At 39.7% G+C, this 25,983-nt stretch overlaps 1 protein-coding gene across 1 annotated transcript; it reads left to right on the forward strand.

The window, feature by feature from the left end:
- The first annotated feature begins 600 nt into the window (after nucleotides 1-600).
- LOC123765879 (uncharacterized) lies at nucleotides 601-25,852 on the forward strand. The gene is made up of 5 exons (XM_069336927.1): nucleotides 601-771; nucleotides 5,107-9,239; nucleotides 9,400-9,580; nucleotides 20,403-20,567; nucleotides 20,694-25,852. Exons 2-5 carry the CDS (start codon nucleotides 5,455-5,457, stop codon nucleotides 24,600-24,602), a joined length of 8,040 nt encoding a protein of 2,679 aa, XP_069193028.1. The 5' UTR covers nucleotides 601-771; nucleotides 5,107-5,454; the 3' UTR covers nucleotides 24,603-25,852.
- The last annotated feature ends 131 nt before the right edge of the window (nucleotides 25,853-25,983 follow it).

Genomic DNA, 25,983 nt, shown 5'->3' on the forward strand with positions numbered 1-25,983 from the left:
TAGTGGCTTTACAAGAATGTAAATACTGTACTATCCAATGTATTCTCACAAACCCAATGTACCTTCTTGTATATATATAAATAAATAAATAAATAAAATAAATAAATAAATGTGGCAAGAGTTGAAATTGAAATTGAAATAAGTTTATTGATGTAAAATACACACAAAGGGATGAGGTAGCTCAAGCTATTCTCACCCCGTTCAGTACATCTTGTTAATACATACATATACACACATCACAAACAATAAACATATTACCAAACATTCTGAGAGATAAACATATACATTTCCTCCTTCACAAGTAGTATGGTATCAGACGTACACAAGCTATTCTCACCCCGTTCAGTACATCTTATTAATACATACATATACACACATCACAAACAATAAACATATTACCAAACATTCTGAGAGATAAACATATACATTTCCTCCTTCACAAGTAGTATGGTATCAGACGTACACACAAATACTTTTATGACCTAGGTATACTGTATAGACAATTTGCAAGAGACATGCAGATAATTCAACAAAAAATTACAGTCTTGGTGAGAGCCAGGAGTGTACGTGAGGCTGGTGCCCGGGGCGGGGCCGCGGGGGGCGCCTCCCTTGTGCACAGCTCGGGCCGGCCATGATGATTGAGTCAGACGTCTCCGAGCCTCCGTTCACTACGGAGTGTTGTGGGGAGCTGCTGTCAAGGCGGACCTTTCCTTGGGCACGTAGTCAACACAAACTCCTTGCAGACGTCACTGCCAGCTGAGAATATAAGAGGTAAGATATACGCACCGCTTAATCGAGTAAAATGGGAAAGGAGATATGTATGTATACACTTCGCTTCTCGTTGTTTATTCTCAGTTCACTGTAGCTCTGAAGTTCAGGACTAAAATATACTTGCTGGTTGGTCAGTAAGTTAATATGGCAGTCATAAGGCCTCTTGATAGGGCTTATAAGTCAAACTCTGCAACCAGGAAAAAGGAAGCCACTTACTGTAAAATTTAAGTTTTTTTCGGAAATGTTTTGAGTTTCTACCCGAAATTTGACCTCGACTTCTGTGTTAGCTTGAGCCATGCTACCAGAAACAATGTGTGTGCATCCACTAACTTTGAGCCGTTTAATAAAATTACACAAATACAAAATAGCCTATTGTACATTCCTGAGCCAGGCCCGGCCAGGCAAGAATTAAAAAAAAAAACCGGTCGCATCTGGAGCTACATCCCGATGTTAACATAGGTACCTAGGTACGGAAAGTGACGTACTGTTCCGTTTTCCGTTGTGGGTCCTCTGGTAGGTTAGGAGAGGACATTTTAATTGATTAATGCCGCCGAAGGCGGCTTGTTTATTGTGCACCCCATACTCATCCTGTGAGCGGTAGCGCAAAAGCATTACAGAGGGCACAAAAGGTCTTTATCAAACCTCATCTTAGATTATTACATAAACAATTTCTTCTATCCTTCACACCTTATAGTTACAATGTCAGCTAGTTACAGAGAAAGTGCTATTACAAGAGCTACATATTTACAGTAAGTCATCATACATTAATGGTAGGTCTTATCGCTAATACATAATAGTTTGGCCAATGGGGATATTACAGAGTCATAGGGGAGCTTCTGTTTATTATTAGTCCTCACAATACATTACTTGTTTCTGAATCTCATATGTCGTTCATCTACTGGAAGCGAAATGTGGGTACAGTGCAAGGATTTCAGGTAATTTATCCTTGGTAATAAGATAGGTTGCCATATCATACAGAGTGAGCTTAGATTTATCTCTAAAAGGCTCAATTTTACAACAATCCAAGATATAGTGTTTGAGTGTGTGTCCCTGCCTATGTCCACACACTTTACACTTTACTTCATCTAGATCCCTATACAAACTGAACTGCCAGAGATACTTGTAGCCAAGTCTTATACGAGCTGTGACAACATCTGTTAGTCTACTGACTTTGTTACTTGCCCCATACACATGTTTTACTTCACACATTTCATTGTGATGAACAATGGACCTGCTAGTTCCAGTTTGCACTGCTCTACTTTCCTCAAATCCATCCAGGAGTTCTCGTCTAATGACACTTTTAAGGGACCTATTTGATAACTCAAGATTCCGTTCAATACTGTCTTTATTTACTGCAGCCTTAGCAAGGGCGTCAACTTTGTCATGTTCCTGCATGCCAATGTGAGAAGGAATCTACAACATTTTTATATTTACCCTCTTGCTAAGTATTCTTATATATCTACGTCTAGCTTCCAAGACAAGCACGTTATTACTTGATTGCAAACTGTTTATTGATCGTAGTGAGGAAAGGGAGTCAGAAATAATTAAGCTGTCTACTTCAGTGTTGTCAATAATTTCGAGTGCTACCAGTATCGCTACCAACTCGGCTTGCATTGTGGACGCCCAGTTACTAATTCAGATATTTCTTTGAATTGTGCTGCCATCGGGCTGATGAGCAATAACAGCACTTCCTGCCCTCCCTGTAGCTGTATTGAGTGATCCGTCAGTGTACATGGTCTGTGCAATGTTGTTTTCAGCTTGTATATTGTGAATGTGTTTTATGGTGCTTAATTTAGCAGCAAGCTGAGCATGAGGGTTGCTTGTGATTAGTTTCTTGGTGGGGTAAGCAGGGGTCAGGATGGCAAAAGGTACTATCTGCCAGGGTGAAAGGAAGTGCTGTACTCTTTCATCTGTATATATATCGTGCAGTCCCATCATTTTAATATGAGTGGCAGTCCATTTAGACTCGCTAATTCCATTACGTATGTGTTCTAACAGTGCAACTGACACAATGTTGTTTTTGTTATCACGCAGCAGCTTTAGTCCCATCATAAGATTAATTTCAAATATTCTATCTCTAATGCTAAGTATATTTAATTCTTTCCGCATGTTGAGAACTTAGGTAGTTATAGGACAACCAAGTATAATTCTGAGTGCTTCATTTTCATTTTTTCCAGTCTATCAATACTTTTGCCATTCTGCAGGACCAAAGCTGGTGCATGATAGTCTATCAGAGACCTTATATACGCTAAATACATCATTCTTGCTATTCTAATATTAACACCATATTTCGGGCTGTACCCCACTACAGTTCTGAGAGCCTTGAGTCTGTCTCTACATTGTTGATGTAACTTATTGACTGCAGTTGAGGTACAAGGAACAGAGACACCAAGATATTTGAAAGAAGAGACATAGTCTATTGGTATGTTATCTATCTTAAGTTTTCGTGGTCCACTTTTGTGGTTGCCAATTTGTCTGTTAAATACCTTAGTTTTAGCAGCGTTGATTACAAGACCAAGGCTCTCACAAGCTGTATGTATACAATTTAAGACTGTGCATTTCGCGGTGGGTTTTAGTATGCACAAGGATGTCATCTACATAGCTGATAGTGATGTTTGCCGGACTAGTTGGGATTGATTTTAGAACATTAAACAAGGTAGGACTAAGTACTCCTCCTTGTGGGGTGCCTAGTTGCATTACTTTAGTTTCACTCTTGTAGCCTTGGAACAGTGCAGAGGACTTCCGGTTGGTAAGATAGCCTCGTATCCATTGTAATAAATGTCCCCCTATATCCATTCTCGCTAATTCATACATAATCACTTCCCTATTAGCAATATCAAAGGCATTTTTTAAATCAAGAAATGTTGTGTACTTGTGCCTTTTATCTCCATGAACAGTAAGAAAGGATGTGATACAGTTGTGTACACTTTTACCATGTGTGAAACCATTGATATCAGGTGACATGTGCTCTTTAACTCTATACAATAATCTATTAAGCACCATTCTCTCAAAGGTTTTGCACATGCAACTGGTCAGTGAGATGGGAGGGAAAGCATCAGGTTGGCCAGGCTTTGGTACAGGTACTGTAAGACTGGTGGTCCATGATACTGGCAACTGCCCAGTGACATAACTGGCATTAAACAATTCTAATAATGGGTTACTGGGTACACAATGTAGGAGTCTTAGAATATCATAGGCACTTTAAATTGACTTTTCCTGATGTTGAGAAACCTTAGGCGGGCGGGCTGAATGATAAGCCTTATCATCAGAGGACACAGGAGTCGAGGATGTTCTTATAAGAGATGCCAGATATTGCAGTGTGGATGAAACGTTTTGGGTTGCCTCGCCCATGGTGCAACTCACATCCGTCATCTCTCCTCCCGTCCTCCCTACCCCACCGCACCCCACGGGGAGCCTGCTACAACAGTGCCAGCTTACAGTGTGTGGCACTATGTACAACAGGGCAAGCTTTATTATTTGTTAACCCATAAACAATCCCGGGTTCGTGGTAATAAACAATTAGTGATAAAGCTGATTGTATGACTTGAAGCAGCCAGGCCGAGAGCGACCAAGCCTGGATTGTACATTATATCTTTATGAATCGATGACTCAAATAATGGTAGCATCTCCCTTGCCTTTCTGACTGGCCCTCTCCCATCATATGACCGAGGTTATCAGGGAAGAACTTGGCCGCGGTAACTCCTTAGGTTCTTGGTAGTGAACTACCTCACTACTCTGTAATTTCATCCAAAATGTCATCGACTCCGCCGAACTAACTCAAAACACCGTAATGTTTTCTCATCCTACTGTCTATGTCAACCTCATGTCATACGTTGGCTGTCATGCCATAACTCGACTCCTGTTGGTGACACCAAAACTGACTTGTGGCCAAACACGAATTGACAATCGTGCAGCCTCGTGCACTCGTATCGCAGTTTGTGTGCTGACTCACCACCTCATCTAGTGTGTGCACAAACAGGCGAGTTGGTGCTCATTCCATTCTCTCAAGTGGTGTCAGTTGATGAGTATGGCAGCATGGGATGAGGAATGGTGCAAGTGATGAACATATGTTTCTTTGCAGGCTGCAAAGGCAGAATTTTAACAAGTAATTTATTTGTATTTTACAGTTCTGAAATTTTAAAAGAATAAGTAACTAAAATTTCTTCTCTTCGCTAAGAAATTAAAATTAATTTTGGTTTACAAGAGTGAAACTCTGTAGAAATATAACAATCTACAAATAACTACATTATCTAATTCCTCTTTGCTAGTATAATCAAATATAATGTTCATTACAAAATTTGTATATTTGTCTATATATAACATTATGTATTTCAGCCCTCCATGTCTGACTGTCAACAAGACCACCTCGTCACTGTGTCGGAGTGTCAGGACTGTCAGCAAGGACGTCACTGTTTCACTGGTCTGTCAGGACTCTCAGCAAGGACGTCACTGTTTCACTGGTCTGTCAGGACTCTCAGCAAGGACGTCACTGTTTCACTGGTCTGTCAGGACTCTCAGCAGGACCACAATGAGATGTCTTATTAGTGTCAGCAATTTTGTTTAACTTGTTTATTATTAAACAATTTTACATATTTTAAGAGAAAAATTATCTATAACGAATATTGATATAATTACCTTCCACAATATAGTTGGTGCTGCCAGACAACGCGGCTCAAAGACAAGATGAATCCTTTAAATCAAAATATTCTCACCCTCGCTGCTCTTGGGCGACCATTCAGCCTTGGGATGCTGTACGACTGTAGGACTGATAACGTAATCCCTGGTATAACTCTCTGGGACCAAGCAAAACTCAAAGAAAAAGCCGTGCAAGAAAATTATACCTCAGACTTCAAATTTATTGCTTCTGATTCTCTGGAAGACAAAGCTTTAGCTCTTGATGTCAGTGCAAGCCTGAAGCTGAGCTTCCTCGGAGGTATGATAAAACTGTCTGGATCTGGTAAATACCTTGAGGAAAGGAAATCTTCCATGCAGCAGGAAAGAGTCACTCTGCAGTACAAGTGCACCACCAAGTCTGAGCAGTTGACAATGGAGCAGCTGGGTCAGGGTCAGGTGCAGCATCCATACGTGTTTGATCATGGAACTGCCACTCACGTCGTCACTGGAATAGAATACGGTGGACACGCTTTCTTTGTCTTTGACAGACAGAGTTCCTCCTCCTCATATAACAAGGAGGTTCATGGAGATCTTAAGGCTATGATAGAAAAAATACCCTCTTTGCAGATCGATGGAGCAGGGCAAATTGATATAACTGAAAATGAGAGGAAGAAAGTAGAAAATTTTGGTTGTAGATTTGTTGGAGATTTTCGGTTACGAGAAAACCCTAGCTCCTTTGAAGATGCAGTTCGGATCTATAAAAATATACCGACTCTCTTAGGAGAGCATGGACAAAATGCTGTTCCAGTCAAAGTTTCATTATATCCTCTCGCTCTTCTGGACAGTAAAGCGAGTAAATTAGTTCGTGAAATTAGTATAAATTTGACGAGGGGAACCGAACGAATAATTGAAGATCTTCATGAGTTAGATATGAGGTGCAATGATTTACGTAATTCTTCTGCTGCAGAAAAATTCCATGCCATCAAATCGGAAATATCTGACTTTCAATCAGAAATCGATACTTACAAATTTGGATTACAAGGACAACTGTCAGTGCTGCTCCCCAGCATCAGAGGGGGCGGTAAAGAGGAATGCCACCTGGCAGAGCTTCTCAGGAAGAAAGAGGCGTCTCCATTCAGTTGTCATAAACTGAACGCTTGGGTTCAAGACAGAGAAAAGCTTGTTAAAGTTCTCGGTGAATATACGAAAGCTCTCTCGGAGATTAAGTTTGCCTCACAACCTGGGGATTTAGAGTCAATGATTATGAGTCCAGAGAATGACTGCATTCTTTGTTTTAACATTCTTCGGCCACACAGCAGTTCTCATCTTTCTGAAATGAAAAAATATAATGGACAAGAATTTGACCATGAGAGTTACCATACAGGTGTTGAAAAGCATCCTAACAGCTTCCCAGGGAGAGATGATGAGGGGGATCAGATCTCCCCAATGGAGTCAACCATACTCTTCAGAAACTTCTTTATCTCCAACAAAGAGCGAACAGGAACCGCCTTTGTAGTGGAACTGAATTTGTCTGACACATCGGAATATAAGGCTTTTATACAATGCTACAGACGTGGAAAACTCATAAATAGGAATTATATACTTCCCTCTGCCCCAAGAATGCTTCAAGCTGACAGTGAAGGAATTACTCATAACAGCATAACCATTAACTGGACAGTTCCAGAATATGGAGCATTTAATATCCAAAAATATGAAATACTTTGTCAAGAAGACAATACTGACCAACCTAGGAAATATACGACAGATCCTAACACACTCAACCTCACTATTCCAAACCTTAATGCAAACTGTGTTCACCGGGTGTGTGTCTGGAGCTGGTGTGAGGCAGGACCTGGTCCCAGTCACACAGACCTAGCAGTGTCCACCAGGCCGACCAGCCCTCCAGGGAAGCCTCAGGTATGGCAAACGTCACCGACAACTGTAGAAATACAGTGGACTCAACCAGAATGTGTTGGTGCAGGATGCAGCATACAAAATTACATAATCAAACAGCTCCAGGAAAGTTCAAACACATGGGATAAAATAGCAAGCACGAAGTCAGATGAACTTGCCTATTCAGCAAAAGTAGCAGAAAACACTATCCTGACGTTCAAGGTTGCTGCTTGTTGTGGTGCTGCAGGATGCAGTGTGGACAGTGATCCCAATGATCACGTTTCAAAGAAAACTGATGACAAGATTGTTGGAGCTGATAACAAGAGTTTAGAACATGAGAGCAGAGAAAAGCTGAAAGAAAAATTGTGTGGTGTATCAAAACTTGTGCATATGGGTGACCCTTGCATTTACTTGCTTGAACCAAAATTAGTTATTTCTAAAGATCAAGACTTGATAAGAAAGTATGAACTTGGTAAACCAAAATATGATACTGATGAAAAAGTTATCTTACTTGTCGGAGCAACTGGCTCAGGCAAGACAACTTTGATCAATGGCCTCATCAACTACATCTTTGGTGTTAACTGGAAGGATGCTTTCCGCTTCAGATTAATATCTGAAGTGACTGACAGCAACCAAGCCAAGAGCCAGACTAAGCACATCACCTCCTACACCATTCACTATCAAGAAGGCTTCAACTTTCCCCACACGCTGACCATCATTGACACTCCAGGGTTTGGCGACACCTCTGGAGTGATGCGAGACAGGGAGATCACCAGTCAGATCCACAAGTTCTTTACCACTCAAGGTACCGAAGGCATTGACCATATTGACGCAGTAGGCTTTGTAGCCCAGTCCTCTCTCCGCCGGCTGACTCGAATACAGACTTATATTTTTGACCAAATCCTCTCCTTGTTTGGTAAGGACATTGCAGACAGCATCTTTTTACTGCTAACTTTTGCTGACGGGCAACCACCACAAGTTCTCAGTGGAATAAAAGAATCTGGTATACCATACCGTAAACATTTCAAGTTTAACAACTCTGCTTTATATGCCAACAACACTCAACATTATGGCAACACTGCTGATGAAGTTGACAGTGATGAAGAAGGTAATTTTTATGAAATGTTCTGGCAGATGGGAGCCAAGAGCTTCAGTATTTTTCTCAATCAGTTAAATATAGTGAAGAGAAAAAGTCTCGTACTAACTCAAAATGTCCTTAATGAACGTGCTCAACTACAAATTTACATCAGAGGGATACAGCTAGAAATCCAGAAAGGCCTCAGCATTCTAGAAACATTAAAAAAAGAAGCAGAAATAGCGAAGACTCACCAAGCTGACATAGATAAAAACAAAAACTTTACTTATACAGTGGATGAGGAAGAATATAAACTGGTTCAACTTCCACCTGGCACATATATAACAAATTGCCTAAAGTGTAACCGTACATGTCATGAACCTTGCACGATTGTTGATGATGACAAGAAATATAATTGCTCGGCAATAACTAATGATCACTGTACCGTTTGTCCTCAGAAGTGTCACTGGACAGTGCATAAGATTGTTCCTTTCAAGTATGTTCTTCAAGTCGTGAAGAAGACAAAGACTGCAAATGAATTACGTGAGCGCTATGAAAAAGCTAAACAGAAGAAACTTTCTGCCGAAAATCTTATTATAGAAATTCATGATGAATTTAAGGCGGTACAGCTGAGAGTTTTGGGAATGACCGAGTCTGTGAGGAAGTCTCTAGAGCACTTGCAGGAAATAGCTCTCAAGCCAAACCCTCTGTCAACATTGGACTACATTGACATCCTGATTGATTCTGAGACATTACAGGCACATCCAGGCTGGAAGGCGAGGGTTGAGCAGCTGAAAATGGTCAGAAAAGAAGCAGAATACATGAAGAGGATTGCTGATCAAGGATATGACCCGTTTGAGGAATATATAAAAAAGATAAACATATAAAAGATCTCAAACCTAAAGGGTAGATGGGCAGCTGCAGGACAATACATATATAACATCTTAAAGTGATATATTATTATGTTGAAATCTTCTCAAAGAACATGCAAAGGTTATTTTTTTCTGTAAAATTGTGTTGCTGCCCTGATTCATCGGTGTTCCCAGCTGTCAGTGCCCACCTATTGATGCCTTTGGTGCTTCTAGCTCTCAATGCGCAGTTGGTGATGTCCCAACCATCAGTGCATCCAGCTATCCATACCCAGCCGTAGGTGTTCTGCAGTCATTGCTGTTCCTTATAAATCTGGATCCTAGTCATCAATGCCCCCATCTATTCGTGCCCCAAACGGTTGGTGCCATCAGCAGTCTCGGCCCCCAATCCAAGCGCCAACTATTGGCGCTTTTAGCCGTCAGTATCCAAACATTTGCTCCGTTGTCTGTTCTTTGGGATGATTTGTTTTTATATAATTATATTTAAAAGAAAATATATATTGCAAATTTTGATTTGTAATTCATACATACAATGCCAGAAACAAGCATAGTTTTCAGGCATCATAAATTGTTTAATGTTAACAATTTTAAGTTTAGTGGTAGTATAAGTTACAATTTTCTGGGTACGGATGGAAGTGCTCACCATCACACAGCCTCACTCCTCTACTACACAACCCATCACCGCCAGGAATCCTTCGTTGATAGGTCAGTCATGCAAAATATAAGTGATCTGTGTGTGTGGAACTTGTAATACATATGTATCTTTGGAAAGACAATATTATCATAGTAGGATATTAAAGGAACGTTAGTAAGTAAATAGAAATTGCTAAGCATTAAAACTTAAAGAGACCCATGGTTGCTCGAGGGAAGGTACTTTATTTCATAATGTAATTTGTAACTTAAATAGGCAGTTTAGAAATTATAGTTCACCAAGAAGGTTACAATTTTGTCAGTTTAGAAATTATAGGCCAACATATTAAATAAATTCATAGCAAATCAAATTTAGAAGCCTAAGTCCCATTTTTTTATATTGCCTTCCAATCTCCCACCATCATGGAATGTTCTAAAATAAAAAAATAGAGAAGCAAAAGATCTTACCTATCCTCACCAAGGCAAATACATGCATTGAACACAGGTAAACTGTGTTATATACAAATGTTGCATAGATTAATTAACCATTTCCTTTCTTGAAAAATGCTGTTAAGATTTTAATAGGCTTCTATGAACACATTGTTTTACAGAACGTTTGCAAAAGTATGTATTAGATTAGATAACAGTACTGATTTTTGTAATATGATTCAACACTGAGAAATTTAATAAAAATTCATTAATTACTGTCTACTTTTTGTATAAACAATATACCATTTCCTTAATGTCATTAAGTACATAAGTGAATATGCAAAGATAATACAAGAGTATGAAAATCTATTCTATATTTATGCAAGATTTAGGTTTGTCTGTCCAAGGTCCAACTGTCCAGACAGTTGAGGTTTGTCTCACCAAACTTTGCAGGACGACTGACAGGTGGTAGGGGACTGTCACATGTGAGTCGAGGTCGGCTCCATTGCAACCCTTTAAGGGGAACCAGCTTTCATTGCGATCTCTGTGAAGACCGAATTTGTGTTTTTTGTCCAATGTGCTTTCCAGCTGTTCATAATATTGACATGTAAAATGCACGTTTAAAGGCGGATTCGCCGCCTGAAGATGTCCCTCGTATACCATTTGCAGGAACCTCGTCCCACTTTCTTGCTGAATAAAATGATATGCCACTGCCAGATGCAAGATGAAAACAAATAACTTGTGTTACTCCCCATTTGCCAAGACCACGTAATAATAATTCACTGCATCGGGGGAGAGGCAGTCTTCTATCTCATCTCCCCTATTTGCCCCATTTTTTCCCTCTCTTCCCATCTCCTTACCCATCCCTGCTCTCGCCTCTAACCTCGAACAGATAGACATTTCAATTTATATATAAAGTAAATAATGAAAAATGCGCAGGTAAACGGCGGGAGTAACTTACACTGGACAACACATCTTTGATTTCATTTCCAACCATTAAAATTACACGGGGGTTAGGGTTACAGGCTATAATTTTTAAAGCATTTAACTTAGGCCTACCTAGACCAGCCTATGACCGTCCCGTTATCTTGAGGTTATCTTGAGATGATTTCAGGGCTTAGCGTCCCCGCGGCCCGGTCCTCGACCAGGTCTTCTTTTTGTTACACCCCCCCCCCCCCAGGAAGCAGCCCGTAGCAGCTGTCTAACACTCAAGTACCTACTTACTACTAGGGACATCATGGTGAAAGTTTGTTTCCATTTGTTTCCGCCTCTACCGGGGACCAAACCCGGAATTTCAGGACTACGAATCCGAAGCGCTGTCCACTCAGCTGTCAGGTGTCTACGTACCCCAGACCATTTCCCCTGCAAATCTGGGTGAGGCTAACCTCAGGCGTCTGGCCTTCAACTTTGGACAGACAGGTAAACAGATAGACAATCAGACACTCACCAGCCAAGTGTCATGATACATGTGCACCAGGCAAGTGTCATGATACATGTGCACCAGGCAAGTGTCATGATACATGTGTACCAGGCAAGTGTCATGATACATGTGCACCAGACAAGTGTCGTGATATATGTGCACCAGACAAGTGTCATGATACATGTGTACCAGGCAAGTGTCATAATACACACTCACCAGGCAAGTGTCATGATATATGTGTACCAGGCAAGTGTCATGATACATGTGCACCAGGCAAGTGTCATGATACATGTGCACCAGACAAGTGTCGTGATATATGTGCACCAGGCAAGTGTCATAATACACACTCACCAGGCAAGTGTCATGATACATGTGTACCAGGCAAGTGTCATGATACACACTTGGTGTATCATGACCAAGGAAAGTGATTCCATATAAATACCATGAGGTATTTTGAGCTCTGTAATTACTTCATACACTCAGGAATATTGGAAGATATTCTTGTGCTGCACCCAGATTTTGCAAGTGGAGGCTAATAGATCAGCATTAAGTATTTTGTTCTCTCCTAATTCCATGTATGACTGGCCATCCTGTGAGATGAGGATGTTGGATAAGCTTGTAGCTGGTTTTTGATCTACACTGTGTGGTCTTTTATACAGAATAGGGAAGCAGCACATTGCTGTGTATACCTAAACATGTTTAAAAATACATTGTTTGAGAGGAGTCTTGTAGAAACTGGTAAGAGTAATTATAATATAATGTTTCCATGATTCAGTGCTTACCTCTTGTGAAAATCGCGAAGAGTTGTTTAGTCAGGGTTGATTTATTTTTTGTATTGAGGCTGGTATTTTCTAAATTGATTCCATGTACAGTATGTCTAACCATCCTGTGAGATGGGAGTATTAGATAAACTTATAGCTAGTATTTTATCTACACTGTGTAATATTCCATATAGAATAGGGTAGCAGCACATTGCTGTGTATACTTAATCTTCTTAATAAAAAAAATCAGTAATAAAGATTTTAAATTATAGTTTGTATTATTACAAATACAGTACTGTATTATCCTTATTAAATCATGTTGACCATGGATCATTAAGATCTCATGTTGATATGTAATAGTCATATTTCTTTTGAACTGCTAATCCATGCTAATCATTCATTAAGTTGTGCATTGTTTCAATTTTTCACTTCCTTGGATATATTGTACAGTACAAAAAGATAGGATAAAAATAAACCAGTAATATTTCTTTCATTTAAATAACTGCATCAAAATTTTTACAGCTGACAGGATTTGTTTTACCATACAGGTGCATTATTTGTTAAAAAAAAAATTGGTTTATTGTTACACACAATGGTGCTACATAGCCTTCCCAGTGTGGTGCCTTCTTTTAATACTTACTGATTAAAAAATAAATAATAAATACATTTTATTCAGGAAAAGTACATACAGTTGATTTACAAACATAATGTTGGATTTATAGACAGAGCTAGTACATACAATACCTAAAGCAACTAATACTCATAGCATTTCGGGCAAGGTGTGGGGGAAAAAACACTTAGACTAAAACTTAATAGTAATCGGGATTAGGTATAAATTGTGTTGAAAGAAGGAATAAAAAATACAAATAGGGGGTTAACATAGCATAAATCAGCAATTGCACATGTTGGTGAACAGCGTTGTTTAAAAAATAGCAAGACATGGGTTGACATTTAGGAGGTAAGTTAGGTTACATGGAGTTAATTATGCAGTACTTGGTTTAACTCTTAAACTGATTGAGAGAGGTACAGCCTTTGACATGATTCGGGATGTCATTCCACATTCTGGGTCCCTTGATTTGTAGAGCACTTCTAGTTTGGTTACACACAGCCAAATTGTGTAACAGGAAGAGGTCTTGGACACAAATTTGTTCCATGCTAAATGTAGAGGAATCAGCTGAGTATTCCTCAAATAAAATAAGTTGCCTCAGCTTATAAGGTAAATAAAATAAGCATTTCTCAAATAAGTAGCTGTCTCACCTCACTGCCTTACTGCTACATAGCCTTCCCGGCATGGTGCCTTCTTTTGATAATTACTTGTTCCACACCCAGGTTGTATAACAGGAAGAGGTCTTGGACCCCTACTTCCCTCTCTCTTTTTTTAATAGTCTATATAGTCATAATTATAGCTTTAAGTATTCAATGAATAAAGTTTTTGACATTTTTACCCTTCTCCTTACCTAACATCATTTGTGCAGCATATTTTTATTTTATGTCTCACCCAGATTTAATTTCAAAATAAAACCAAACTAAATAAATTAGAAATGGGTATGTATAGCTAAGGTACACCCTTACTACTAGGTGAACAGGGGCATTTGGTGATAGTAAATGATCCCATCAGGCAGGGCTCATCACCTTCTCTCATATTTCATGTTCACCAGTGTTTATTTACTTAATAACTACGGGTATAATATCTTGCTATTATAAAACTAATTCTACTATCATAAAAGACATATTTACTTTAAGTTTCAAGCAGAGAATGGATATATAACCAACACGAAGGACTCCTCTTCACTAGATTCAATTTTTATAATCTTTTGTTTATGTTCCAAAATCTTAAAATCGATTCCAGTGTTATGTAGTAGAGAAAAATTGAGTTATATCCAGTTTACGTAAAGCTACGAGTGGTCGAAACTACACTTAGATCCCGGAATGAACTTACGAAGGTTTATCCACTTAGTGTAGCTACCTGAATACCGCCGTAGCCGCCACGAAGGCGCTAATTAGGAAAACATTCGTAGCTAAGAAGAAAAACCTTCGTAAGTACCTTCCTGAATCCGGTCCCTGGACTATATCGTGATCTCCACATTGTTCCAATTGATTTTCTCATTAATATGTGTAGTATAAAATTCCCATATCATTTGAGTTTAGAAAGCACTTTTTGCCAAACGTAGATACTGCCTTTAAAATGTGCATTACATTGCCTTCACTAGATAACGTAAACTTGAGGAATATAATAAATAAATAAAATATGATAAATACTAGATCTTGAAGATCTGAGGCAAAGTGAAATTGACACCAGTAATTCCATCTATCATCATACTATCATGCAAGAGGAGGCACACATCTATGGATCATCCAATAAAATCAGCAGACTTCTAGATGTAACTACTGCTCGGCTTAGACTCGGTTACAAGTATCTCTGGGAATTCTCATTATCTGCTGATGTAGACCTGACCAAATGTAAACTGTGTCAACAAAATTATTCGCACACCCTCCGTAACTATGTGATGGAGTGCGAAAAGATACGTGAATTTAGAGACAATTCTATAACAAATGTTCCAGCGATGTGTAAATATTTCATTCAAAATGATCTGCTACCAGAAATTTTAGCCAAATATCCCCAGTTTGCTAATTGTAGGTAGTAACTGAGTGATTGTAACCTATCCACCGCTGCCCACTGGATGGGGGGCGGTGTGCAGGACAAACATATAAATTGTGACACTAGCTCTCCACATGTCAGTTGCTTAATTTAGAACCTGTACTTGAGGTCGATCTCGAACCCATTGTTGATGTGACGACTTGTATTAAATTTTGTAACTACCTCATAAAGATTGTAACTTGCTTAGCTAAATGAATTGTGGGGTTCAGTCCCTGAGCCCATTATGTGCTCTGTAACCCTTTCCACTACCGCCCACAGGATGGGTATGGGGTGCATAATAAATGAACTAAACTAACTACTAGATGTCAATCCTTTGAGTGTTTACTTGAGATAGTTTAGCTAGTCCCAGCTGTGTCTGGGACAAGATGAACAACACATGATGCTGTGGCTGTATGCTCGCTGACAGGATGAATGAGGCTGCACAATAAAGCATGTGGCAAGAGTTGAAATTGAAATAAGTTTATTGATGTAAAATACACACAAAGGGATGAGGTAGCTCAAGCTATTCTCACTCCGTTCAGTACATCGTGTTAATACATACATATACACACATCACAAACAATAAACATATTACCAAACATTCTGAGAGATAAACATATACATTTCCTCCTTCACAAGTAGTATGGTATCAGACGTACACACAAATACTTTTATGACCTAGGTATACTGTATAGACAATTTGCAAGAGACATGCAGATAATTCAACAAAAAATTACAGTCTTGGTGAGAGCCAGGAGTGTACGTGAGGCTGGTGCCCGGGGCGGGGCCGCGGGGGGCGCCTCCCTTGTGCACAGCTCGGGCCGGCCATGATGATTGAGTCAGACGTCTCCGAGCCTCCGTTCACTACGGAGTGTTGTGGGGAGCTGCTGTCAAGGCGGACCTTTCCTTGGGCACGTAGTCAACACAAACTCCTTGCAGACGTCACTGCCAGCTGAGAATATAAGAGGTAAGATATACGCACCGCTTAATCGAGTAAAATGGGAAAGGAGATATGTATGTATACACTTCGCTTCTCGTTGTTTATTCTCAGTTCACTGTAGCTCTGAAGTTCAGGACTAAAATATACTTGCTGGTTGGTCAGTAAGTTAATATGGCAGTCATAAGGCCTCTTGATAGGGCTTATAAGTCAAACTCCGCAACCAGGAAAAAGGAAGCCACTTACTGTAAAATTTAAGTTTTTTTCGGAAATGTTTTGAGTTTCTACCCGAAATTTGACCTCGACTTCTGTGTTAGCTTGAGCCATGATACCAGAAACAATGTGTGTGCATCCACTAACTTTGAGCCGTTTAATAAAATTACACAAATACAAAATAGCCTATTGTACATTCCTGAGCCAGGCCCGGCCAGGCAAGAATTAAAAAAAAAAACCGGTCGCATCTGGAGCTACATCCCGATGTTAACATAGGTACCTAGGTACGGAAAGTGACGTACTGTTCCGTTTTCCGTTGTGGGTCCTCTGGTAGGTTAGGAGAGGACATTTTAATTGATTAATGCCGCCGAAGGCGGCTTGTTTATTGTGCACCCCATACTCATCCTGTGAGCGGTAGCGCAAAAGCATTACAGAGGGCACAAAAGGTCTTTATCAGACCTCATCTTTGATTATTACATAAACAATTTCTTCTATCCTTCACACCTTATAGTTACAATGTCAGCTAGTTACAGAGAAAGTGCTATTACAAGAGCTACATATTTACAGTAAGTCATCATACATTAATGGTAGGTCTTATCGCTAATACATAATAGTTTGGCCAATGGGGATATTACAGAGTCATAGGGGAGCTTCTGTTTATTATTAGTCCTCACAATACATTACTTGTTTCTGAATCTCATATGTCGTTCATCTACTGGAAGCGAAATGTGGGTACAGTGCAAGGATTTCAGGTAATTTATCCTTGGTAATAAGATAGGTTGCCATATCATACAGAGTGAGCTTAGATTTATCTCTAAAAGGCTCAATTTTACAACAATCCAAGATATAGTGTTTGAGTGTGTGTCCCTGCCTATGTCCACACACTTTACACTTTACTTCATCTAGATCCCTATACAAACTGAACTGCCAGAGATACTTGTAGCCAAGTCTTATACGAGCTGTGACAACATCTGTTAGTCTACTGACTTTGTTACTTGCCCCATACACATGTTTTACTTCACACATTTCATTGTGATGAACAATGGACCTGCTAGTTCCAGTTTGCACTGCTCTACTTTCCTCAAATCCATCCAGGAGTTCTCGTCTAATGACACTTTTAAGGGACCTATTTGATAACTCAAGATTCCGTTCAATACTGTCTTTATTTACTGCAGCCTTAGCAAGGGCGTCAACTTTGTCATGTTCCTGCATGCCAATGTGAGAAGGAATCTACAACATTTTTATATTTACCCTCTTGCTAAGTATTCTTATAAATCTACGTCTAGCTTCCAAGACAAGCACGTTATTACTTGATTGCAAACTGTTTATTGATCGTAGTGAGGAAAGGGAGTCAGAAATAATTAAGCTGTCTACTTCAGTGTTGTCAATAATTTCGAGTGCTACCAGTATCGCTACCAACTCGGCTTGCATTGTGGACGCCCAGTTACTAATTCAGATATTTCTTTGAATTGTGCTGCCATCGGGCTGATGAGCAATAACAGCACTTCCTGCCCTCCCTGTAGTTGTATTGAGTGATCCGTCAGTGTACATGGTCTGTGCAATGTTGTTTTCAGCTTGTATATTGTGAATGTGTTTTATGGTGCTTAATTTAGCAGCAAGCTGAGCATGAGGGTTGCTTGTGATTAGTTTCTTGGTGGGGTAAGCAGGGGTCAGGATGGCAAAAGGAACTATCTGCCAGGGTGAAAGGAAGTGCTGTACTCTTTCATCTGTATATATATCGTGCAGTCCCATCATTTTAATATGAGTGGCAGTCCATTTAGACTCGCTAATTCCATTACGTATGTGTTCTAACAGTGCAACTGACACAATGTTGTTTTTGTTATCACGCAGCAGCTTTAGTCCCATCATAAGATTAATTTCAAATATTCTATCTCTAATGCTAAGTATATTTAATTCTTTCCGCATGTTGAGAACTTAGGTAGTTATAGGACAACCAAGTATAATTCTGAGTGCTTCATTTTCATTTTTTCCAGTCTATCAATACTTTTGCCATTCTGCAGGACCAAAGCTGGTGCATGATAGTCTATCAGAGACCTTATATACGCTAAATACATCATTCTTGCTATTCTAATATTAACACCATATTTCGGGCTGTACCCCACTACAGTTCTGAGAGCCTTGAGTCTGTCTCTACATTGTTGATGTAACTTATTGACTGCAGTTGAGGTACAAGGAACAGAGACACCAAGATATTTGAAAGAAGAGACATAGTCTATTGGTATGTTGTCTATCTTAAGTTTTCGTGGTCCACTTTTGCGGTTGCCAATTTGTCTGTTAAATACCTTAGTTTTAGCAGCGTTGATTACAAGACCAAGGCTCTCACAAGCTGTATGTATACAATTTAAGACTGTGCATTTCGCGGTGGGTTTTAGTATGCACAAGGATGTCATCTACATAGCTGATAGTGATGTTTGCCGGACTAGTTGGGATTGATTTTAGAACATTAAACAAGGTAGGACTAAGTACTCCTCCTTGTGGGGTGCCTAGTTGCATTACTTTAGTTTCACTCTTGTAGCCTTGGAACAGTGCAGAGGACTTCCGGTTGGTAAGATAGCCTCGTATCCATTGTAATAAATGTCCCCCTATATCCATTCTCGCTAATTCATACATAATCACTTCCCTATTAGCAATATCAAAGGCATTTTTTAAATCAAGAAATGTTGTGTACTTGTGCCTTTTATCTCCATGAACAGTAAGAAAGGTTGTGATACAGTTGTGTACACTTTTACCATGTGTGAAACCATTGATATCAGGTGACATGTGCTCTTTAACTCTATACAATAATCTATTAAGCACCATTCTCTCAAAGGTTTTGCACATGCAACTGGTCAGTGAGATGGGAGGGAAAGCATCAGGTTGGCCAGGCTTTGGTACAGGTACTGTAAGACTGGTGGTCCATGATACTGGCAACTGCCCAGTGACATAACTGGCATTAAACAATTCTAATAATGGGTTACTGGGTACACAATGTAGGAGTCTTAGAATATCATAGGCACTTTAAATTGACTTTTCCTGATGTTGAGAAACCTTAGGCGGGCGGGCTGAATGATAAGCCTTATCATCAGAGGACACAGGAGTCGAGGATGTTCTTATAAGAGATGCCAGATATTGCAGTGTGGATGAAACGTTTTGGGTTGCCTCGCCCATGGTGCAACTCACATCCGTCATCTCTCCTCCCGTCCTCCCTACCCCACCGCACCCCACGGGGAGCCTGCTACAACAGTGCCAGCTTACAGTGTGTGGCACTATGTACAACAGGGCAAGCTTTATTATTTGTTAACCCATAAACAATCCCGGGTTCGTGGTAATAAACAATTAGTGATAAAGCTGATTGTATGACTTGAAGCAGCCAGGCCGAGAGCGACCAAGCCTGGGTTGTACATTATATCTTTATGAATCGATGACTCAAATAATGGTAGCATCTCCCTTGCCTTTCTGACTGGCCCTCTCCCATCATATGACCGAGGTTATCAGGGAAGAACTTGGCCGCGGTAACTCCTTAGGTTCTTGGTAGTGAACTACCTCACTACTCTGTAATTTCATCCAAAATGTCATCGACTCCGCCGAACTAACTCAAAACACCGTAATGTTTTCTCATCCTACTGTCTATGTCAACCTCATGTCATACGTTGGCTGTCATGCCATAACTCGACTCCTGTTGGTGACACCAAAACTGACTTGTGGCCAAACACGAATTGACAATCGTGCAGCCTCGTGCACTCGTATCGCAGTTTGTGTGCTGACTCACCACCTCATCTAGTGTGTGCACAAACAGGCGAGTTGGTGCTCATTCCATTCTCTCAAGTGGTGTCAGTTGATGAGTATGGCAGCATGGGATGAGGAATGGTGCAAGTGATGAACATATGTTTCTTTGCAGGCTGCAAAGGCAGAATTTTAACAAATAATTTATTTGTATTTTACAGTTCTGAAATTTTAAAAGAATAAGTAACTAAAATTTCTTCTCTTCGCTAAGAAATTAAAATTAATTTTGGTTTACAAGAGTAAAACTCTGTAGAAATATAACAATCTACAAATAACTACATTATCTAATTCCTCTTTGCTAGTATAATCAAATATAATGTTCATTACAAAATTTGTATATTTGTCTATATATAACATTATGTATTTCAGCCCTCCATGTCTGACTGTCAACAAGACCACCTCGTCACTGTGTCGGAGTGTCAGGACTGTCAGCAAGGACGTCACTGTTTCACTGGTCTGTCAGGACTCTCAGCAAGGACGTCACTGTTTCACTGGTCTGTCAGGACTCTCAGCAAGGACGTCACTGTTTCACTGGTCTGTCAGGACTCTCAGCAGGACCACAATGAGATGTCTTATTAGTGTCAGCAATTTTGTTTAACTTGTTTATTATTAAACAATTTTACATATTTTAAGAGAAAAATTATCTATAACGAATATTGATATAATTACCTTCCACAATATAGTTGGTGCTGCCAGACAACGCGGCTCAAAGACAAGATGAATCCTTTAAATCAAAATATTCTCACCCTCGCTGCTCTTGGGCGACCATTCAGCCTTGGGATGCTGTACGACTGTAGGACTGATAACGTAATCCCTGGTATAACTCTCTGGGACCAAGCAAAACTCAAAGAAAAAGCCGTGCAAGAAAATTATACCTCAGACTTCAAATTTATTGCTTCTGATTCTCTGGAAGACAAAGCTTTAGCTCTTGATGTCAGTGCAAGCCTGAAGCTGAGCTTCCTCGGAGGTATGATAAAACTGTCTGGATCTGGTAAATACCTTGAGGAAAGGAAATCTTCCATGCAGCAGGAAAGAGTCACTCTGCAGTACAAGTGCACCACCAAGTCTGAGCAGTTGACAATGGAGCAGCTGGGTCAGGGTCAGGTGCAGCATCCATACGTGTTTGATCATGGAACTGCCACTCACGTCGTCACTGGAATAGAATACGGTGGACACGCTTTCTTTGTCTTTGACAGACAGAGTTCCTCCTCCTCATATAACAAGGAGGTTCATGGAGATCTTAAGGCTATGATAGAAAAAATACCCTCTTTGCAGATCGATGGAGCAGGGCAAATTGATATAACTGAAAATGAGAGGAAGAAAGTAGAAAATTTTGGTTGTAGATTTGTTGGAGATTTTCGGTTACGAGAAAACCCTAGCTCCTTTGAAGATGCAGTTCGGATCTATAAAAATATACCGACTCTCTTAGGAGAGCATGGACAAAATGCTGTTCCAGTCAAAGTTTCATTATATCCTCTCGCTCTTCTGGACAGTAAAGCGAGTAAATTAGTTCGTGAAATTAGTATAAATTTGACGAGGGGAACCGAACGAATAATTGAAGATCTTCATGAGTTAGATATGAGGTGCAATGATTTACGTAATTCTTCTGCTGCAGAAAAATTCCATGCCATCAAATCGGAAATATCTGATTTTCAATCAGAAATCGATACTTACAAGCGTGGATTACAAGGACAACTGTCAGTGCTGCTCCCCAGCATCAGAGGGGGCGGTGAAGAGGAATACCACCTGGCAGAGCTTCTCAGGAAGAAAGAGGAGTCTCCATTCAGTTGTCATAAACTGAACGCTTGGGTTCAAGACAAAGAAAAGCTTGTTATAGTTCTCGGTGAATATACGAAAGCTCTCTCGGAGATTAAGTTTGCCTCACAACCTGCATATTTAGAGTCAATGATTATGAGTCCAGAGAATGACTACACTCTTTGTTTTAACATTCTTCGGCCACACAGCAGTTCTCATCTTTCTGAAATGAAAAAATATAATGGACAAGAATTTGACCATGAGAGTGACCATACAGGTGTTGAAGAGCATCTTAACAGCCTCCCAGGGAAAGATGATGAGGGGGATCAGATCTCCCCGATGGAGTCAACCATACTCTTCAGAAACTTCTTTATCTCCAACAAAGAGCGAACAGGAACCGCCTTTGTCGTGGCACTGAATTTGTCTGACACATCGGAATATAAGGCTGTTATACAATGCTACAGACGTGGAAAACTCATAAATAGGAATTATATACTTCCCTCTGCCCCAAGAATGCTTCAAGCTGACAGTGAAGGAATTACTCATAACAGCATAACCATTAACTGGACAGTTCCAAATTATGGAGCATCTAATATCCAAAAATATGAAATACTTTGTCAAGAAGACAATACTGACCAACCTAGGAAATATACGACAGATCCTAACACACTCAACCTCACTATTCCAAACCTTAATGCAAACTGTGTTCACCGGGTGTGTGTCTGGAGCTGGTGTGAGGCAGGATCTGGTCCCAGTCACACAGACCTAGCAGTGTCCACCAGGCCGACCAGCCCTCCAGGGAAGCCTCAGGTACGGCAAACGTCACCGACAACGGTAGAAATACAGTGGACTCAACCAGAATGTGTTGGTGCAGGATGCAGCATACAAAATTACATAATCAAACAGCTCCAAGAAAGTTCAAACACATGGGATACAATAGCAAGGACGAAGTCAGATGAACTTGCCTATTCAGCAAAAGTAGCAGAAAACGCTATCCTGACGTTCAAGGTTGCTGCTTGTTGTGGTGCTGCAGGATGCAGTGTGGACAGTGATCCCAATGATCACGTTTCAATGAAAACTGATGACAAGATTATTGGAGCTGATAACAAGACTTTAGAACATGAGAGCAGAAAAAAGCTGAAAGAAAAATTGTGTGGTGTATCAAAACTTGTGCATATGGGTGACCCTTGCATTTACTTGCTTAACCCAAAATTAGTTATTTCTAAAGATCAAGACTTGATAAGAAAGTATGAACTTGGTAAACCAAAATATGATACTGATGAAAAAGTTATCTTACTTGTCGGAGCAACTGGCTCAGGCAAGACAACTTTGATCAATGGCCTCATCAACTACATCTTTGGTGTTAACTGGAAGGATGCTTTCCGCTTCAGATTAATATCTGAAGTGACTGACAGCAACCAAGCCAAGAGCCAGACTAAGCACATCACCTCCTACACCATTCACCATCAAGAAGGCTTCAACTTTCGCCACACGCTGACCATCATTGACACTCCAGGGTTTGGCGACACCTCTGGAGTGATGCGAGACAGGGAGATCACCAGTCAGATCCACAAGTTCTTTACCACTCAAGGTACCGAAGGCATTGACCATATTGACGCAGTAGGCTTTGTAGCCCAGTCCTCACTCCCGCGGCTGACTCCAACACAGACTTATATTTTTGACCAAATCCTCTCCTTGTTTGGTAAGGACATTGCCGACAGCATCTTTTTACTGCTAACTTTTGCTGACGGGCAACCACCACAAGTTCTCAGTGGAATAAAAGAATCTGGTATACCATACCGTAAACATTTCAAGTTTAACAACTCTGCTTTATATGCCAACAACATTCAACATTATGGCAACACTGCTGATGAAGTTGACAGTGATGAAGAAGGTAATTTTGATGAAATGTTCTGGCAGATGGGAGCCAAGAGCTTCAGTATTTTTCTCAATCAGTTAAATATAGTGAAGAGAAAAAGTCTCGTACTAACTCAAAATGTCCTTAATGAACGTGCTCAACTACAAATTTACATCTCAGGGATACAGCTAGAAATCCAGAAAGGCCTCAGCACTCTAGAAACATTAAAAAAAGAAGCAGAAATAGCGAAGACTCACCAAGCTGACATAGATAAAAACAAAAACTTTACTTATACAGTGGATGAGGAAGAATATAAACCGGTTCAAATTCCACCTGGCACATATATAACTAATTGCCAACAGTGTAACCGTACATGTCATGAAACTTGCATGATTGTTGATGATGACAAGAAATATAATTGCTTGGCAATAACTAATGATCACTGTACCGTTTGTCCTCATAAGTGTCACTGGACAGTGCACAAGAATTTTCCTTTCAAGTATGTTCTTCATGTCGTGAAGAAGACAAAGACTGCAAATGAATTACGTGAGCGCTATGAAAAAGCTAAACAGAAGAAACTCTCTGCCGAAAATCTTATTTTAGAAATTCATGATGAATTTAAGGCGGTACAGCTGAGAGTTTTGGGAATGACCGAGTCTGTGAGGAAGTCTCTAGAGCGCTTGCAGGAAATAGCTCTCAAGCCAAACCCTTTGTCAACATTGGAATACATTGACATCCTGATTGATTCTGAGACATCACAGGCACATCCAGGCTGGAAGGCGAGGGTTGAGCAGCTGAGAATGGTCAGAAAAGAAGCAGAATACATGAAGATGATTGCTGATCAAGGATATGACCCGTTTGAGGACTATGTAAAAAAGATAAACATAGAAAAGATCTCAAACCCAAAGGGTAGATGGGCAGTTGCAGGACAATACATACGTAACATCTTCAAGTGATATATTATTATGTTGAAATCTTCTCAAAGAACATGCAAAGGACATATTTTATTCTGTAAAATTGTGTTGGTGCCCTGATTCATCGGTGTTCCCAGCTGTCAGTGCCCACCTATTGATGCCTTTGGTGCTTCTAGCTCTCAATGTGCAGTTGGTGATGTCCCAACCATCAGTGCATCCAGCTATCCATACCCAGCCGTAGGGGCTCTGCAGTCATTGGTGTTCCTTATAAATCTGGATCCTAGTCATCAATGCCCCCATCTATTCGTGCCCCAAACGGTTGGTGCCATCAACAGTCAGTGCCCAAACCATCACTGCCCCAACTATTGGAGCTTCTAGCCGTCAGTATCCAAACATTTGCTCCGTTGTCTGTTCTTTGGGATGATTTGTTAAATATAATTATATTTAAAAGAAAATATATATTGCTAATTTTGATTTGTAATTCATACATACAATGCCAGAAACAAGCATAGTTTTCAGGCATCATAAATTGTTTAATGTTAAATATTTTAAGTTTAGTGGTAGTATAAGTTACAATTTTCTGGGTACGGATGGAAGTGCTCACCATCACACAGCCTCACTCCTCTACTACACAACCCATCACCGCCAGGAATCCTTCGTTGATAGGTCAGTCATGCAAAATATAAGTGATCTGTGTGTGTGTAACTTGTAATACATATGTATCTTTGGAAAGACAATATTATCATAGTAGGATATTAAAGGAACGTTAGTAAGTAAATAGAAATTGCTAAGCATTAAAACTTAGAGAGACCCATGGTTGCTCGAGGCAAGGTACTTTATTTTATAATGTAATTTGTAACTTAAATAGGCAGTTTAGAAAATATAGTTCATCAAGAAGGTTACAATTTTGTCAGTTTAGAAATTATAGGCCTACATATTAAATAAATTCATAGCAAATCAAATTTAGAAGCCTAAGTCCTATTTTTTGTGTTGCCTTCCAATCTCCCACCATCATGGAATGTTAAAATAAAAAATAAAGAAGCAAAACATCTTACCTATCCTCACCAAGGCAAATACATGCATTGAACACAGATAAACTGTGTTATATCTAAATGTTGCAATGATTAACTAATCATTTCCTTTCTTGAAAAATGCTGTTAAGATTTTAATAGGCTTCTATGAACACATTGTTTTACAGAACGTTTGCAAAAGTATGTATTAGATTAGATAACAGTACTGATTTTTGTAATATGATTCAACACTGAGTAATTTAATAAAAATTCATTAATTACTGTCTACTTTTTGTATAAACAATATACCATTTCCTTAATGTCATTAAGTACATAAGTGAATATGCAAAGATAATACAAGAGTATGAAAATCTATTCTATATCTATGCAAGATTTAGGTTTGTCTGTCCAAG

This window comes from Procambarus clarkii, chromosome 37 (genome assembly GCF_040958095.1).
Source record: "Procambarus clarkii isolate CNS0578487 chromosome 37, FALCON_Pclarkii_2.0, whole genome shotgun sequence".
Classification (NCBI taxonomy): domain Eukaryota; kingdom Metazoa; phylum Arthropoda; class Malacostraca; order Decapoda; family Cambaridae; genus Procambarus; species Procambarus clarkii.